General features: G+C 51.6%; 2 protein-coding genes and 1 pseudogene across 6 annotated transcripts; 1 reads left to right on the plus strand and 2 right to left on the minus strand.

Moving 5' to 3' along the window:
• Nucleotides 1-36: 36 nt before the first annotated feature.
• LOC147190403 (uncharacterized) lies at nucleotides 37-1,796 on the minus strand (annotated as a pseudogene). Its single transcript, XR_015103696.1, has 2 exons — nucleotides 870-1,796; nucleotides 37-237 (listed from the first exon to the last, which is right to left on the minus strand). The product of XR_015103696.1 is annotated as an uncharacterized LOC147190403 (transcript).
• A 177-nt stretch (nucleotides 1,797-1,973) lies between these two features.
• Nucleotides 1,974-12,423, minus strand: pbxip1a (pre-B-cell leukemia homeobox interacting protein 1a). 3 transcript variants are annotated; one of them, XM_086136595.1, is made up of 12 exons: nucleotides 12,129-12,423; nucleotides 11,927-12,026; nucleotides 8,609-9,477; nucleotides 7,956-8,094; nucleotides 7,161-7,248; nucleotides 7,004-7,071; nucleotides 5,593-6,106; nucleotides 5,089-5,295; nucleotides 4,632-4,675; nucleotides 4,343-4,400; nucleotides 4,121-4,264; nucleotides 1,974-3,768 (listed from the first exon to the last, which is right to left on the minus strand). In XM_086136595.1, the coding sequence occupies exons 4-12, from the start codon at nucleotides 8,025-8,027 to the stop codon at nucleotides 3,101-3,103; spliced, it is 1,863 nt and encodes a 620-aa protein (XP_085992721.1). In that variant the 5' UTR covers nucleotides 8,028-8,094; nucleotides 8,609-9,477; nucleotides 11,927-12,026; nucleotides 12,129-12,423; the 3' UTR covers nucleotides 1,974-3,100. The 3 variants fall into 3 exon arrangements, with proteins under 3 accessions (XP_085992721.1, XP_085992723.1, XP_085992722.1); XM_086136597.1 differs by having other exon boundaries at nucleotides 5,593-6,061; nucleotides 12,129-12,411; XM_086136596.1 differs by having other exon boundaries at nucleotides 11,927-12,423.
• cks1b (CDC28 protein kinase regulatory subunit 1B) lies at nucleotides 9,886-12,301 on the plus strand. 2 transcript variants are annotated; one of them, XM_086136599.1, is made up of 4 exons: nucleotides 9,886-10,011; nucleotides 10,209-10,316; nucleotides 10,438-10,565; nucleotides 11,720-12,301. In XM_086136599.1, exons 2-4 carry the CDS (start codon nucleotides 10,258-10,260, stop codon nucleotides 11,764-11,766), a joined length of 234 nt encoding a protein of 77 aa, XP_085992725.1. In that variant the 5' UTR covers nucleotides 9,886-10,011; nucleotides 10,209-10,257; the 3' UTR covers nucleotides 11,767-12,301. The 2 variants fall into 2 exon arrangements, with proteins under 2 accessions (XP_085992725.1, XP_085992724.1); XM_086136598.1 differs by having other exon boundaries at nucleotides 10,249-10,316.
• Nucleotides 12,424-16,687: the final 4,264 nt, after the last annotated feature.

Raw genomic sequence — 16,687 nt, forward strand, 5'->3', positions numbered from 1 at the left:
GCTGCGAGTACGGTGAATGAATGACAGGGAACAGGAAACAATGAAGCCTTTAATCCGGGGCCAATGGTTAACCGGGAAACAAAGCACGGGCGAGGCGGCGGCGTTCTAAGCGGCGTAGCCGCCCCGCTCGCCGGCCGGCTTCCCGATCAACTGCCAGAACTCGCGGAAGGTCGGCTCGCCGTCGCCGTTCTGGTCCAGAGACGACGTGAGGTGGTCCGCCGCGTCCGGCTCACCGCTCTGAACAAAAATGAAAATAAAACGGGAGAGACCGTCACGCGTGCACGTGGCCACTTGCCGCCGCTGGTTATTAGGAAGAAGCTCTCGGGAGGAATTGATCCATTATTCTGGCAATCCCGTCTTTTTTTTTCAATTGTATTCGATAGGGATGGGCGGCTACAGATACGCGCTGATACTTGAGACGCAAAAGAAAGAAATACTAATCCGAGAATGAATTAAGTGGCTGCCGCGCCGCCGCCGTTTGACACGTTCGTCAACCGAAAGACGGAGAGGTCACAATTTTCTGTCATTCCGTTCATTGAAACGGGAACGTATCGAAGACCTACCCGCGGTATCGGTACTTGCCGAGTACCGTACTCGAGAGTCAATGCTCGCGCCGGTGTCGGTACGGTCTGAAAAAAAGAGGAACGGAACATCCGGGCTATTTGAACATTTTCATTCTTTTCTACCCATTTGATTGGAATAAAATACATCTTAAATGACACGCTATGAAAAGCCCTCTGCGAGATCATGACAAAATGGGAGGTAGCCCAAAGTACTTCTCGGCGGCTCAAATATGCGTCCTCACAGCCTTAGTCGGGTGATAAACCGGCAAGTGCCATCGAGTCCTTCAACTCGGTAGCCGTTATTACCTCGACAAAGTTGGGCGGCTGCGAGGCGACCAGTCGGCGGAACTCGTCGCGGCTCAGCGTGCCGGCGGACCCGTCGCGGCCCGCGTACTCCCTTGAACTGCCGGACCAAAGTCAAGATGGCGGCTTCCGCGCTGGCTTCACCTGCCCAAAGAAAAAAGAACAAAAAGTCAGCTCTCGGGAGCCAGAGAAATACAAAGACGAGACGTGCGGCGTTCCGTACCGTGCGATGCGCGAGGTTTCTGTCACGGCCATCGCGCCCCGTCCATTTATATGCCGTGTCGAGATGCGGCCATCGGCGGAAAATGCGCCACTCGCATTCATTTTCCAGACCAAAATGCCGATGAGCGCACATCTTCATGTTTAGGATCGACACATAGCATCAGTCCCGACACACGTCCGAGCAGAATGGACTTTACACAAAACATGGCGCCGAGGCGGTCGTCGTGATCGACGGGGGCGCCTCTTGCGACGGCATCGAAATGAGGATTTGAAGTTTTCGGATTTGATTGAAATCTGATCGGCTTCCGTTTCGTCGTTTAAAAATGTCGTCCAATTTATTCACAGAATGTATCGTTGGCGGTTCCGGTTGCTTCCGTTGCACATTTGTACCCGGGACGATCTTAGTGGATAAGCCCGTTTGGTAGCCAAAGCAGCAGGACCTAGCGGGCCGCCGCTCAATGGTCGGTGAGCTTATTTTGCGGGGGGAAAAAAGTGCAATTCTGATCGCGTTTGCATCGTCCAGTGCCCGTTCCCAAGTTATCGCGTAGTGCGCGCGGGCCGACCCGCTTGGGAATTCAAAGCACGGCCGGCGGTTTCGTCATCAGGACCGCGCGCCTCGTCGCGTCGAACATTTTGGACGGACGACCGGTCGGTTCGCGGATGTCTTACGCACTCTTTACCCTCGCTTTTCTTCTACGGGGAAAAAATAGTTCAGGTGTAATCAACAGAGTCCAGATGCCCATTTCCTGAGTGCGAGTGTGCTGTTCATTTGCGAACGGCAAACAAGCATTTTGAACCAACGGCAGGGCGGCAAACGGCAGGTTCTCGTCCATTACAATTGACAACATGTTAGCATGCTAACAGATAGCCACACAGGCAAAAGACAACGCCGCGTGATCGTTTATTGAACCGAACGCCGGACAGCATCGGGTGTCAAAGACGCGCGCTTTCAAAACGAGCAGACAACGCGGCAAGAAAGCTCAAAAACAAATACCGATGTCGTTCAAACAACTGCCGAGAAATAAACGCCGCCGATTGCTCTTCTCAACATGACATTCCTTTGAAATCCAAAGCGGACCGTATGAAAATTTCAGAAAAAGGCACAGCAGCAAATGCGACTTCAAAATCAGGTACACCGCGCAAGAAATAAAAGAATTAAACTAGGACTCCACCCCCAAAGCTCCGAATGACATTTGCCTGCAGGACATGTGCCACAAGTAAACGGCCCTCCCTGCATGAACGGGACTTGGATACACAAACGCGCGCGCACGCACGCACACGCGCCACGGATCCCGGAGTCTCGTTCGGGAGCGCCAAGGCATAACCTTTGATGCTGCTCGGCCAACTCGTTTCCAATAGCCGTCCACTTTCCGTGTTGACACCTTTCGCCCCGATGCTTTGTTGCCCGTAAAACCTTTGAATGCAGTCAATGCCCGTTTTCTGCGTCGGCGGCGTGCCGAGTCAAAAATCCACAATAGATGAAGACACGAGCGGCCTTGACAAAAGGGACGAGAAACACGACACACATCATCGCGACGGGATTACAGTAATCCCCACACACAATGGGAAAGTAACCCACCTGCGGCTATTTACTGGAAAAAAAAAATACTTTCAAATCAATTCACTACAATTCAATTACAATTCAAATCACTAATATACCGTTTGGATCAAATTTTGGACAATGGAACAAACCCATTAAAACAAGGATGGAGTCATTCCATTTGGACTCAATGGTCCCCGAATGTGCTTTAAACAAAAAAAATCATATGATATTAATGACGAGAACTGATTTTGTGCACAAAAAAAGCATCTCTTACGTTATTATGTCTTCAATTAGTCTCTCCTCATACTTCACGGGCAAAAATCAAAGCTTGAGGTTTCACAATTCTAATTTTCTCCAGGTGGCATTTGGAGTATTTGCGGCAGGGCGTGGCCTCTAACCGCGGGAGGATTGCCGCGCAGAGCCGCGAGAGCGGGGATACGTTTGTCGCGCGGGCGAGAAGATTTGCGCCTCAATGTTGTTCCGCGGCGGCAAACTTCCACAGGGCTTCCCTCTCAAACTCCTCCATGGCCTCCTGCAGGGCGTCGTCGGCGCCCTCCGCCATGTCCTCCAGGATGTCCGCCACGTCCTCGGCGAAGTCGGCGAAGGGCCGGCGGTCGTGCGCGAAGACGCCGCCGCCGAAGAAGTCGGCCACCAGCCGCCGGAGGACGTCCTTGCTGCGGGCGGGCGAGCCCTCCAGCTTGTCCAGGTAGCCTTCCAGCAGCTCCTGGAAGTCGGGCAGCTCGACGGGGAAAAGGCCCTCCCGGGCGGCGCAGTCTTCCACCGAGGCGCAGCGGCGCGGGCGGCCGGGGCGCCGCAGCTCGTGTTCCTGCGCCCGCCAGAAGCGGGCCAGGTCGTCGGCGCCCCGCTCCCGCCGAGCGCGCCGCAGCTTTTCCTTCCTCCTCTCCTCGCGGTCCAGCCGGCGCCGCGGCCTCTCGGCTTCCCGCTGGTCGCGGCGCTCGCGCTCCTCCTTGCGCCGCTCTTCCGGGTCCTCCCTCCCCCTCTGGTTCCGGCGCTCCGCACCCTGCGAGATCTCCCGCCGGATCTTCTCCGGGTGCTCCCACGCTCGCCTCCGGCGGTCGCCGCCGTCTTGTTTTTGCCCTCGCCCCTCGCGGCTCTTCTTCCCGTCGAGTTTGTCGGCTGCGATCGGAACGACGTGAAGAAATGCAGAACGGTCAGCCTTCGGTCTTTTGTTTTGCAGATCGCAACCGTTTTGGGGGCCGACGTGTTAGCATTTTGTCCGTTGCGCGAGTGCGGCGGTTAGCGTACTAGCGTCGTCGACGGCTTGGTGTCCCCCGACCCTCCACTTTGGCCGCGAGGCGCCATTTAATGTTAGCGAGTCGACACGAATGGGAAGCGAAAGAGCCGGTGCCACTTTGGGCCGAGTACCGCGGTGCATTATTCAACCCGTAAAGCAACGCGTCGCACGAGAACACTCCCGGGTCCGACGAGCGCGCTTTAAACGGAACCGAAACAATTTCCTCTTCCTCACCGTCTTCTTCGGCCTCCTTAATGATGTCGCTCAGTTGCCGCCTCGAGGGGTCGTCGCCCGGCATCCTCGTGACGGCGCTCGGCTCCCCGGCGCCGATGTCCCCGCTCCCGTCCGTGTCAAACGTGTCCAAGACCGCTTGGAACTCTGGACACGCGACACGAGAGGGGAGACCCAAAAAGAAAAAAAAACAAATGGCGGCCGCGGAGGAGCAAAGAGACAAACCTGCAGACATCTCATCGGCGAGGAAGAAGCCGGCGTCGCCCTGAGCGTCGGCGGCTTTCTGAGAGGGAAGCAAAGGGGCGCGGAGTCAAAGAGTCGCGATATGGAGACGTGACGTGAAAATTCATCACGGTTTGTCAAGGTAGCAATCATGTGAATGACGTGTGAGGCCAAAATTGCATTCCGACATTTGGATGTCAAAAGAAGAGTGTATTCAGAGGAAAACCACGAGAGCTACTGTATATTTCGTGCGCCCAATGGAGTGTCGACAAGAGCGAGCGGGCAAACAGACCTGGCTTTGTTCCGCGTGGCTCACGTCGCCGCCGTCAAAGTCGCCTGTCAACGAGCACAAACAACGCCGAGGCGTCACTCTTAGCCGCGGCTGACGCGCGGCGGCCGGCGCCCAGCCCGCATTCTTCCGACATTTATCCGGTTGGCGGGTTCGCCGCGCAAGCCCGACGGCGGGAAGCGGGGTGCGGGGTGCGGGTCACTTGGCTTCCGCCGCGCCGGTCGGCCCCGGCGAAGCGCAATCCTTCGCTTGCTCCCTTTTAGTCGCGCGCCCACCCGCTATCGTCGTTGAGCGATATGATGGAAATCAAGTTCGAATAGGTTGACAAAAACAATTTGGAATAGGATCAGAAAAACAAAAGATTGGGGGAACGACGAGGTAGCGCGAGAAACATTGCCGGAACAAGGGCTCGGGTGGGATGCGCTTCTTGGTCGTCGGCGTCGGCGGCCCGCGAGCTCACCGGAAAGGAAGAGCACTCCCAGGAAGAGCAGCGCGGCGGCGCCCGCCACGCGCTTGTTGGCCGACCACCAGGCCTTCTCCTCCTTTCTCTCCGGCGGCCGCGAGTCCATCTCCTCTTCATCGTCCTCGTCTTCCACATCTGCCGCGTTCGGCCCGGACCGCGGCGTCCTCCTGCGCGGTCCGTCGCCGCGGTGACCCGCGGGGCTTTCTGAAATGGCACGCGTGTCAAAGTCATTCGATTCGAAAATTGTCAACCGCAAGCGCCGACCCTTCTCTTGGCCCCAACGTTCCGAAGCTTCTTTTCCTGCATCCGTTCACCGTTTTTGCTGCGGTTGCCTTGGACAGCGCCAGTGACTGCTTTGTTCAACTACCGTAGAGATCCGAATAATTCTCCAAAAAATCGATATCATCAAGGAATTGCGATTCATACCGCGTGTGTGGAGTCTGACTTAGGCGGCAACATTTTTTCCAGAAGATTTTTGACTTCCCCTTTAAGGGCAGCTACCTCCTTCTTCCCGCTCCTCCTGCAAGTCAAACTCGGGCGGGCCGTCCTCTTCTTCCTCGTCCTCGACTCGCATGGAAGCGAGGCTCTCCGCCGCTTCGGCATCATCGGCCGGGCCCGAGCCCGGCGGCGCTTCCGGCCGGTCTCGGTCGACGTCGGCGTCCCCGTGCCGAGGAGGCTCCGAGGCGCCGACCGTCTCGGCGGGGACGACGGCCGGCTCCGGTTGGTCGGCGACCGCGCGATCCGCTTCCCGAAAGGTCTCGTCGGGCTCCGCGAAATCCCGCGGCGCCCCGAAATCCGGGCCGCAGACGAAGGCCGCGCCCGGGAGCTCGTCGTCGCGAGGCGAGCCGGCCGCCGGGTCGTGAATGACGGGGGCCCGGCTCTCCGGGTCCGGCGCCTCCGACCGGTCGGGCCCAAGAGGACGGCATAGGGCGTGACCGTCGCCGGACTCCGGGGTGGTCTCTTGACACACCTGGCAACGAGTGCGGGCGTCGTTAATCATCCATCTTCCATCCCGCTGCGTCAAAAAGACAATTTGGGGGGGGGGGGCTTTGAGGGCTTCCAATTTCATTTGTGAAATGTTTTTCATTGGCGTTTAAAATCTGAAATAAATCATAATAATAAAGGTAATAAATAAGCGTTTGACTTCCATTTTTTCTTAATGGAAGACAACTCAAATTGACCTTTTTTGAGATTCTGGATTTTTTTTTCAAATTGCTTTCCTTTTTATTTAAAATACATGTTGCGGTTTTGTTTTCCAAACGGATTCCCCCCCCCCCCCATTTTGTTTTGTTTTTAAAAATAGACATGTATTTTGTAAGAGTCATTTTATTAGCGTCATATTTTGGATGATGCATAATTATCATTAAACATTTCTAAAATGTGGAAATGTTTTTTTCATCCACTTATTTGTTGATTTTTTTTTTCCATTTGACACTTGATCAATGCGAAACATTTTCAATGACTTTTGAAATGATTTGGATTTCTTTTAGAATGTTTGGATGTTGTTGTGTGTCACGCGCTCGTGTCCTAAAACAGCCTCAACATCGTGACTTACAGCTTTTCTGTTTGAAAGCCCTTGTTGATTTCGGGCTCGGCAGCGGCACGGCGTCCCTTCGCATTGTTTTCAGGTACTTCCCGGTTGTTGCGGCTAACCGCGCAACATTACATAACGTGCTGTTAATCAACGCCCTAATATCAACGCTAAGCCGCACGTCGCTTGCCGAGTCCGGAGTCAGCAAACTCGACGTGGGGGCGTACAGTCTGACAGCCACATTTGGGGAATTGAATTTGATGGATTGGTTTTGCGCTTGATGAGCGGACCGGCCGTCTCTCCGGAGACACAACTCGGAGTATCCAAATTCAGTTTTGACGTCAAATGTCCCCGTTAAGCTTGTGCGTGTCGTGTACCAACCTGGTGGCCTTCCTCCGATAAGACGCACTCCACCGGAATGTCACTGGGCTTGATCTCCCCAGCGCCACCTGCAATAACAACGCAAGGTGACGGAGTTTTTGCGACACCGCCTTCACGGCCGTCGTCCTCTCAAGCGCTTCAACTTGACTTTCCGTACCTGCCGCCATGTCTTCCGAAAGGCTGGGGGCGTCGCCCAGGCTCTCCGTGCCATCGTCCGGCGCTCCCCCATTGTCCGCGGCCACTTCCTGTGGAAGACGAGACCAAAAAATAAAAAATAAAACCAACACCTCTTCCCATAAATGGTTTCTTGCATGTTGCTTACGTTGTGTTTCTCAACTCAAGTTTTATTTCTAGATCGCTTGAAAAGCAACCACATTGAATGCAAAGTGGCAAACACATAAATCTGTTTGTAAAAGTTTCGCGCCAACCAGGCTTTGATTTCCTCCAGACGGGACAAAAGTGCCCCGCGACCCTTGTGAGGAAAAAGCGGATCAGAAGACGGATGGCCCGAAGCAGAGAGTATCGTTTTGGCTTAAGCGGGAAATAGATGTGACTGTCATCCGCAAAGTATTGAAATAAAATGCCATGCTTTCTTCTGCTGGAACCCAGGGGCCCCGACAATTGAACCCTGTGGACCACCATATGACAGTTGGGAAGAATGAGACTCAAGAGCATACGAGGCTAACACAGAAAGTCCTGCCTGCCAAGTAGGACCTAAACCACTCTAGGATGTTCATCAAAAAATAAAAATAAAAGATTTCAGCTGAGTGTGTATCATTTTTTTAACATTCATTTTTAAATATATGACAGCTTGGAAATGGGTCTCACGTTCAAGAAGCCCACCTCAATCACCTTTGCCTTTTGGTCTTTGGCTTGTTTTGAGAAATAAAGCCCCAACAAGGACCTGAGAAACGACTGTGTGTGTGTGCGTGCGGTCGTTTTCAGGGCTTACCTCTGGGGAGAGGAGCGTCCAGCTGTTGGTGGACGAGCCGCTGCTGCCAGTGCTGCTGCTGTGGTCCGACATTGCCACCTTCGGGCGCCCTCTTGGCACAGCACAGAGGACACGATTTGACCTCTTTTTTTGTTGAAGCCTGCAGAAGACACCGCAGTGATTTCGATACGCGCAAGCTCAAAATGACTAGAGGCATGTACATATGCTCTTCGTATGGAAAGTAACAAGGGGCGCTAATTGCACGGACGACCGCAGCCGTGATACGTGTGCACGCACGTAATAAAACGGGATGAACGCGTAATACAGGTTACGTCATGACGCGACGGTTCCCATTCTAATAACATCCCATCCTATGAATGACGAATTCGCTGTTATGTCCAAAATTTGACGTGGGCAGTGGCGAAATTACCCAAAAGTCGCGACGGTGAGGTGACGCTTTTCGCGCCCGCGTCAAGGCTGATAGAGGAAGCCTGCGTTTAATGTTTGCATTTATGAGTGTACGTGGATTCATTTGTAAGTCAAGGGAGCACGTTCGACGTTCTCGTGATGGTAAACAAAGGATGCGAAGGCACTTCCGCCTTCGCGCGCAGCTACGCACGGGCCACAAACACCCCCGACGTCATCACTACGAACACACCACACTGCATATTTACCCCACGTCGCTCAGCAGTAATTTTCACTCCCGATGATCCCGTTATTATCCTCGGTTCCTCCCCTCGAATTTGGAGACTTGGGGAATTGCGAACTGCGTCACGTCGGTCCGATCGGCCCGTCGACCAATCGGATTTCAGGATGCACTCATTTGAGCACCGACGTCTGGGTGAACTTCCACCAATGGGCACAGAGGCACTTTGTCAACCAATCGCATTTCATCTACACCGCATCCTCGTTTGCATCCCACCAATAAAATACGTGAATCTGAAGTGTGGCGTCAGCGACGTCTTGGCTTTGATTGAAGTCTGGCAGGTGACGGTGACCTAAAGATCCTCCCGAGACAAACTTGAAGCATGCGATCGAGCACATGTATTTATACATAGGAGAGGCAGACGTGGACCAACCGCTCAAGGACACGTCCGTGCGGCTATATTTGACTGAGGGCGCGGGGGACTTCCCTTGCCCAGTTGCTCCGACGGATCATTAATTTCATCATATTGAAGGACTATCATACTCGTAAAAAATGACAACTTTTTCATCTTTAGTACTAATCTTTTGATGGCACGTTGTACCGTATACATAATTTGACTGGTATTAAAAATGCACAATTAAAACGGATATTGTTTGTTTGCAGCGATGGCTGTTTGAAAGTGCTCTATAAATACAGTTGACTTGACTTGCCGAAAGTAACCGACTCTGGGTGGGATGTATTAGAGAGAGAAAGGTAAAAAAAAAAACAAAAAAAAAAAACAAGTGATGAAATAAACAGACAAAGACGTCACTTAACATGCGACGGTTCGTCTGCGCCTCTTCGCCAATGTAGATACGACACGCCCCTTCTGAGCTGCATGGCTACGACGACGCTAAGCTAGGAGGGACAAAGTGGACAGCAAATTCCGTGTGGATTTCAACAAAAGCGAAATAACAATCATGCCTCTATGTGCACAAACTCATTTCTGTTTTACAGTTGTTCTTGATTGATAATGCGCTTTTTGGCATTCGTAGTAAACCTAATAAAAATAAGTTGGAGATGAGCAAGTTATGTTTCGTTGGGCACTTGTTTTCAATGTCCATGCATTGTATTTGATCGAAAGGTTGCCCCTGCAGACATGAACGCCACGTTGACACGTCAGTCAGCATTTGTCGGCCCATTTGGAAGACCCCATTGAGAGACTTCATCACGCTGCGACGGGCCAATTGGACCAATAGAAGCGTCGGCTTTCTGGCCGTGTCAGCCAATGAGAAGAGGCCGGGTCCATTTGAATGGTGAGAAGCGGGCTCTCGTTGTCATTTAAGTGCGAAACTAAGCGGGCGTTGCCATCGAGCACTCAAAAAGAAAAAGAAAAAGAAAAAGAGAAAGAGAAAGGAACCAACTAAGCCCAGTCCCTCTCCGAGAAATCAGGTAACTTGTGTGGTTCCATAATGGGCTACGCGCTTTGTGTCTTTTATGGTGTAAACTGCTCATCTGAGTACGCGGGGTTATCCTAGCCGACCTAGCATAATGATGAATAAACATATTTCATTACGACTTGGCGCTAAACCGATTGACGTATTCACTACTTTTGCACTATAACAATGTCTTTTTTGTCGTCAATGAAGCTGTCCCTGACCTTTTCCAATCCCTCCCGCCCTCCACCAGGCTGCCAGCATGTCGCACAAACAGATCTACTACTCTGATAAATATGACGACGAGAAATATGAATACAGGTATGTATTGTCATACTGTCACCAAGCGTGTTTTAAAGTCTTCAAATCGATCAATAAGTTTGGCAATTCGAAATGATATAAATGGATTATTTTTTCCCCCTTCCCTCTTGTTATAATGAAGACATGTCATGCTGCCCAAAGATATTGCCAAGCGTGTACCAAAGACTCATTTGATGTCAGAGTCTGAATGGAGGAACCTTGGTGTGCAGCAGAGCCAAGGATGGGTTCACTACATGATCCACCAGCCAGGTAACTTATCGCTTTAGGAATCGCGATGTCACATTGATAGTAGGCGCAAAGGAGAAAAATGCTTTTGAGCACACTATTCCACCTTGATAGGTCTTTAAATCCTCTTATCCTGGAATTCTGTTGACATTTCCATCATCTTGACGAAATAGTCTTGAGGGATATGGATAAATGCTTTTCAATTTGTAGGAGCGCTAATGTGGGGCGCTGCACTTCTGTGTTTAACAAAAGTGTTTTTAATAACACTTGTTAGTATTCCTAGTTCAAAAAGAAGGTAGTGCAGCAACCCACCCACACACACGGTGTTTATTTATACCTACTGACTACATCAACAACGTTTCCTCGGTTTATGGCCAGATGACGTTGAGGTCACACACTGTGCGCAATGACCTAGCTTACATGGTCACCGGTCGTCGCGCAGTATATCCGTACTACAATGATACCGCGATACCTCACGGCTGACACTAAATGAAACGACCGCGTTTTCAATGCCGGGACTTGTGCGCAGGTCGGCACGCGGCGAACAGATCGGGAAAAAGATGCTCGGCATGCCGCTCGGAGCTTTTTATTAGTCACAGACACAATGGAGACGTCCGAGACTCTTTTCATCAGCTCTGGTTTAGATAAGCTCTAGGACTGATCACGTGGACGAGCGACAACAATAACGATTGGCCGGCCTTCTTTACTCGCGAGTGTCGGAGCGAACGAACCTCGTCCTTTAGTCATCCAACAGATCACGTTAAGCAAGTAATGGGTGATGCAACAGATGGGTCAAATTTAAAAGCGACTAATTCACTGGCCAAAAAGCAGCCGGGCGACGACGACGACGGTATTAAAAATCCAATCCTTTCATTTCCTGTCCTCACTCCCCAATATGATTTTTGAATCGATTCAATGCAAAGAATTTTAAATGTGTGTTGTCATTGATGATTCGGTACCACTTTTACTGATACTTTGGGTTTTTGCCGTCGTATGGGTATGGTGTCGTAGCGAAATCGGGGATTTTGCGATTGCGGAGAAATGTTTTTAAATGCACATTTATTACAATTCCGATTTTTCTTCTGCTTTAAGCATAGGACGGCGATAGACTCCGATCTTTTTACATGTGACTGATTTCAAGTACCCCCGCCTCCACTTGTTCTTTTCCCACCCCGCAGAGCCACACATCTTGCTCTTCAGGCGCCCCCTGCCCAACCAAAAGTAAAACGCAGCGGTCATGCTGCTGGATTGCAAATCTCTTGCGTGGTGCCGGCCTGACTCGAAATGTGAGAGAATCGGGTCGTGGACTGGAAAGGGCTATCTTGAGATGAACCGAACACTGGGGATATGAAACGATGGAGGGGGGAACAATTAAATCAACTCACTTGTGAAGGCAGAAGAAAGACTTCTGCACATTTGCCGTCTGCTTCAATCTCTAATCTTTTTGTCCAAGTTACCTGCATTTTTTACTCACTGGGTCGAGATCTGAAGGAAAAGCCACATATGGATCGTCACTTGTGGTCCACCAAACATCATCGCGGACATGCGGCGTGACTTGTTGCTGCTGGGTGGAAATGAACATTTCACCTTTTTTTTTCTTTTTGGTCTTCACGAAAGCTGCTTCGGCCGATTTGACGGTCCTCGTTTTCAATTTTTCCCGAGGGAGAGAGTGCAGTGCGTTGGCTTCCCGTGAACACGAGCTGCTCTGTATATATATGACTGTTTTGCCATTTCCGAAATAAATGTCCAATGTTTTGAAATGCTCGTGTGAGGACTTCTTTTCGCGCCATGTACATCGACTGACTCGATTCATATAAACGAGCCATATCGTGCATGTCAAAGCAAGAATAGCGAAATGGCTCCCTCCTGGATTTCCTCTCTGGCTCCCAATTCGGGCACATGGACGCTAGGGGGCAGCACAAGACAACAGGGAGCAAGGTTGTTGCACCGAGCTGAATTTCTGTCACTTGGTGGTCGCGTTCATCCTCCGTACCCGTCCCCGCTTTTCTTTTGTGTGCGTTCCATTTGCGAGAAAAACGACCGTTCGCCATTTTCTTTTGTTCTTCCAACGCCGCGTCCGTGCAAACAAAAGCCCACCTGTCCCAGATGCGCTCGCTTTGACTTGCCTCCAGTCAGTCGAGACACAGCAGGCGTCAGCGCCGCAAGTCAAAGCTAATGGAGCAAAGAAGGACTTGAGGCCCGTCTGACAATTTCCGGGAAATGTTGCAGAGGTAATCACGGGGGCTGGTCGGCAATCGCAGCCTCCCGCCGAGATCCAGACGCGCAATCCGTGAAGCTTTGAAGGGGTGATGGGGGGAGCTTGTGCATCTGCCGCCGCTATCTGCGAATCATCTGCTCAAATTGCTTCCCGTTACCGCCGAAAAGCCAAATGAAAATCCGAGTTTGTGGCTGTATTTACGAAATGGGGAAATGAGCCCATTTATGTGGCGAGTGACCTTTCATAAGAATGCGCCTGGTCGGTCGTTACATCCCCCTGTCCTCCAGTCCCAAAGTCTCGCCCCGGGTAAACGGCAAGCCGCCCGCATACAGTTTTGCTTCTCGGATTAAGGATCGAAGATGTCACTCACTGTGCGTGAAAAATGACGGAAAGCCGTTATTGTCCGCGGGGCTATTTAGGCTTTTCAGCCCAGCGCCGGGGTGACCTGCGCTTACGATGTTTCCAGGCGTCTCACCGCAATCGAGACGGGTACTCGTAAGAGTCCCTGTGCCTGCGTGGCTTTTCTGCGGGCACTCCGGGTTAGAAAATGGATTGACGGATATTTGATTGAAACGTTCTCGTCGACGGACGTAACGGCGTTATCAAGTATCGCTCGTCGGTATCATTGAGGACTGACATCGAATCGGTACATCTGAGCTTTTGAGATGTATAGAAATGTGACAAAGGGAGTAGACTGAATTTGCCGCAAGGCGGAGGACATTTCACAGCAGCGAGAGGCTGAGGAAGGCTCCGAAGGGGAAAACGTGAGACGGGAGTGACCGGATGAGGAGAACAAAAAGGGCGAGCGGGGCGAGAAGGAAGCTCAGAGCGTTGAGGAGAGGTAGAAAGGTGTTAATGTCTGCGTGTCTTTAGGGGGGGGGGGCAACTTCTAGAAAGAAGCTTTGATAGAGTGAGATGGGGAATGAGAGAATTGGACTGTCCGAATCTGTGGTTGAACAAACCTGAGATAAATTAATGTATGAATAATGCATCCCCCAAAATGTATTATTTAGTTTCTGAAAATCTGAAAAGTTCCGTCGCCTCCGATGACTCACAACTTTTAGGTGAGCGCTCTGAATTATTTAGGCAAGAGCCCAACACATCAGCTCACAAAACAACACGGTCTGATTGAATTAAGCCAGTTTGAAAGAGTGTGGATATGTACGCGTGCGTACACACACACACACACACACACACACACACACACAGACAGACTTGTTCTTACCTCAGATTTAAAATAATCACGCACTCGTATCGGACTGTTGCTGATACGGGGAGAATTGGCGGCACAGGACCAAACGAGGGCACGAATGAAACTTCAGAGCCGTCGTGTTAAATGTCGCATTAAAGTCGCCGGAGCGCGACGGGGAAGCTGTGAACTGGATTCAAAGTGGTCTCCTGCCTAAAATAGATATCTGCCAGCACCTTGTGCAGCTTAAGGCATTTCTTCTTTCTTTCAAATTTACAATAGCCAGAAAAGTCATCACCAGCATTACAATTCCAAGTTGTGCAAATGTGGGCAACGCGCATACGGATGAAATCGGGATGTGTGTTTAATATGAGCTTTTTTGGTTCCAGAAAAAGGTGCGTGATGCCTGCAAAAGTATAGTCTGCCGGCTTGGCCGCTTTAGAGCGCCTGGTCGGACGTGAGCGAAAGATGGCTGAGTAAATTGACCGCGGACCGGGGCTCCGGAGTGGCACGGCCGCCTTGGGGTGCCTCGTTGTCAGCCGCGAGCGCTAGCACGGGAGACCAAGGTGCAAAAAAAATCGACGCGCATCACTTAATGTAATGTGTTGGCTCATTACAGATTCCACCGTATGATATCCTCTTCAGTTCTTTAATACATTTACCTTCGAGTCTTGTTCAACTAAAACCCCTGATGAGGTCACTTCCAGCCAGGCATGTTATTTCACATGACATTTTGGAATGTATCCTTGACACGTCTTTGGTGGGCCTCACTTGACTTCATCTCCTTAAGTGCCTCACGATGCATTAGGCAGCCTTGCTCGAGCTTTTCTCCTGATAGAAGAGGGGAAAAAAAACCTCCCTAATGGGCCAGGGATCAATCTGGCTGGGGTGCAAACCCCGGTGTGTCCCGTTTGAAAATGTTTGGACTTGGGCGTATTGCGGTCGAGCTGTATCGATTCGTCTTTGAATGAGGTCATCGGGTGTGATTGCCACTTATCAGAAGCAAAGCTATAAATTAAAAAAAAGAATGCAGCTCCGCTTACCTTGCGCAAACTACCACCGACTAACATACATAGAAAAATCCCACTCAGCCAACCAAATGAAATGGTGCTTTCATCGCGCGCGCGTGCGCGTGTGTGAGAGCGCCGGGCAAGTGGTCTGTTCTAAATCAATTTCGGGATTGACCGAGCGCTTGATCTTCATTTTCACTCATTGCAGGATCCTTTCAGAAAGGTCTTTTCAAACATCGGCAGACGTCTTGGGCTCGCCGGGCGGCGGTCGAAGCGTCTTGACCGCGGGCTCACCGCGGCACGCTATGCGGTGATCTCACGAAACCCGCGAGTCGGCGTCCGACGCGCGGATGGACGCGAATGGTCGGCGCCGCCGATCTTTACGAGCCCCCCTCACCTCTGAAACGGAAGCCATCGATCCGAACGCTCTTAACGACCGAGTGGTCTTAATTGGCCGGGCCGCGTGGATTCATCATGCCGGATTACGCCGCCGTCTGACATATTGACCGCTCGCGAGGCGACTTGGCCTCCCCGGGGACCGGCGACATGGCCGATGAGAGCTTAGAAACTAAAGCTCTTGCCTTGCGTCTGCTAAAGAGCCTCTTTGCGTGAGCGATGGGCGCGACGGACACCCCCACGCCGCACGCACTTTACCCTGCATGTAATCCACAAACACGTTTGAGTGTGACGCTTATGAAACGGTCGGGGGAGGGGGGCGTGAATAATGCACGGCGACATGTACACCTTTCATTGTGTTGATTGTTGCCGGTAAGAGACGCGCTCGGAGCCGTCGCGAGAGAATGTCGTATGCAATCATAAACGCTTCAATTCATATTTAAAGGGTTCGGAATGAAGAATGTGAATGTGTCGAAGATGTGACAAAGGCACGATGGTACATTTTCCCTTCTCGGGTGTATCTGAGTGCTACTCAAAGATTCGTCTGCATCACGTCGTCGCGACCACGAACAATGAAATGAAAGCAAAGACGGGCAGGGCAAAATTCACTGCGAAATGTAAAAACAACCTCGGTAAGTAGCATTCGTGATACTGAGAAAATATACGCCGAACGGTCAACGCAACAAAAGGGTGAAGTCGTCTTTCGTTTTCAGAAGCTGTCGGTAGCAGTGGCGACGTAAGACGGCCGCCCTCTGTCTTCAGCCACGAGGGGCCCACTGTGAGTCCACCCTATAAAGGTCGGCGCACGCGTGGCGGAAAAGCCGTACGGACGATTGCAAAGTTTATTTTGGAAAGCCGTTCAAGAAATGTCCATTTTTCTACAAAGTCCCACTAAACCGCCGCCTTGCGAAATTCTCGCTTGAAAGCGTTGACACGTTAACACGGGTGGCCGGGGGCGGCCGCGCCGTATCGTCCGATCGCTTGTATGATCAAAGCTGAGTAGAACCTAATCCTAGTCAAACCTCGCCCCCGCGAAAGTGGCAAAGCAAAGGTGAGTTTCGTCGGGTCGTCGGTGCCGCTTGCGGAGAGTCTTTGTGTCATGTTGGAAGATGAATTTGCAAAGGAGGTTAAAGGAGCCGTCCGCTTTGCGAATCGCTTCTCCGCACTCGTGCCGGCTCCGATCCCGGCCGCCTGAGCGGTAGGCGGGCTGCGCCGCGCGCAGCCGTGGTGAATGTGAAGGCCCACGTCCAAACTTTCTTATCCCCTTGCCGAAAGCCGTATCGGGTTCAAGCGGTGAGATTTGTATCACTCCGGAGCCTCGTGTGTCACCGCG

This window comes from Hippocampus guttulatus, chromosome 18 (assembly GCF_054856545.1).
Source record: "Hippocampus guttulatus isolate MCC_2025c chromosome 18, RoL_Hgut_1.0, whole genome shotgun sequence".
Lineage (NCBI taxonomy): Eukaryota > Metazoa > Chordata > Actinopteri > Syngnathiformes > Syngnathidae > Hippocampus > Hippocampus guttulatus.

Coding starts and splice junctions, on each gene's coding strand:
- pbxip1a (XM_086136595.1), bottom strand. CDS start 8,027: ATGTCGGACCACAGCAGCAGCACTGGCAGCAGCGGCTCGTCCACCAAC. Junction 7,072..7,160: donor TTCGGAAGACATGGCGGCAG/GTACGGAAAGTC, acceptor TTGTTATTGCAG/GTGGCGCTGGGGAGATCAAG. Junction 5,296..5,592: donor GGAGGAGCGGGAAGAAGGAG/GTAGCTGCCCTT, acceptor GTGCCATTTCAG/AAAGCCCCGCGGGTCACCGC.
- cks1b (XM_086136599.1), top strand. CDS start 10,258: ATGTCGCACAAACAGATCTACTACTCTGATAAATATGACGACGAGAAA. Junction 10,317..10,437: donor GACGAGAAATATGAATACAG/GTATGTATTGTC, acceptor GTTATAATGAAG/ACATGTCATGCTGCCCAAAG. Junction 10,566..11,719: donor CTACATGATCCACCAGCCAG/GTAACTTATCGC, acceptor CCCACCCCGCAG/AGCCACACATCTTGCTCTTC.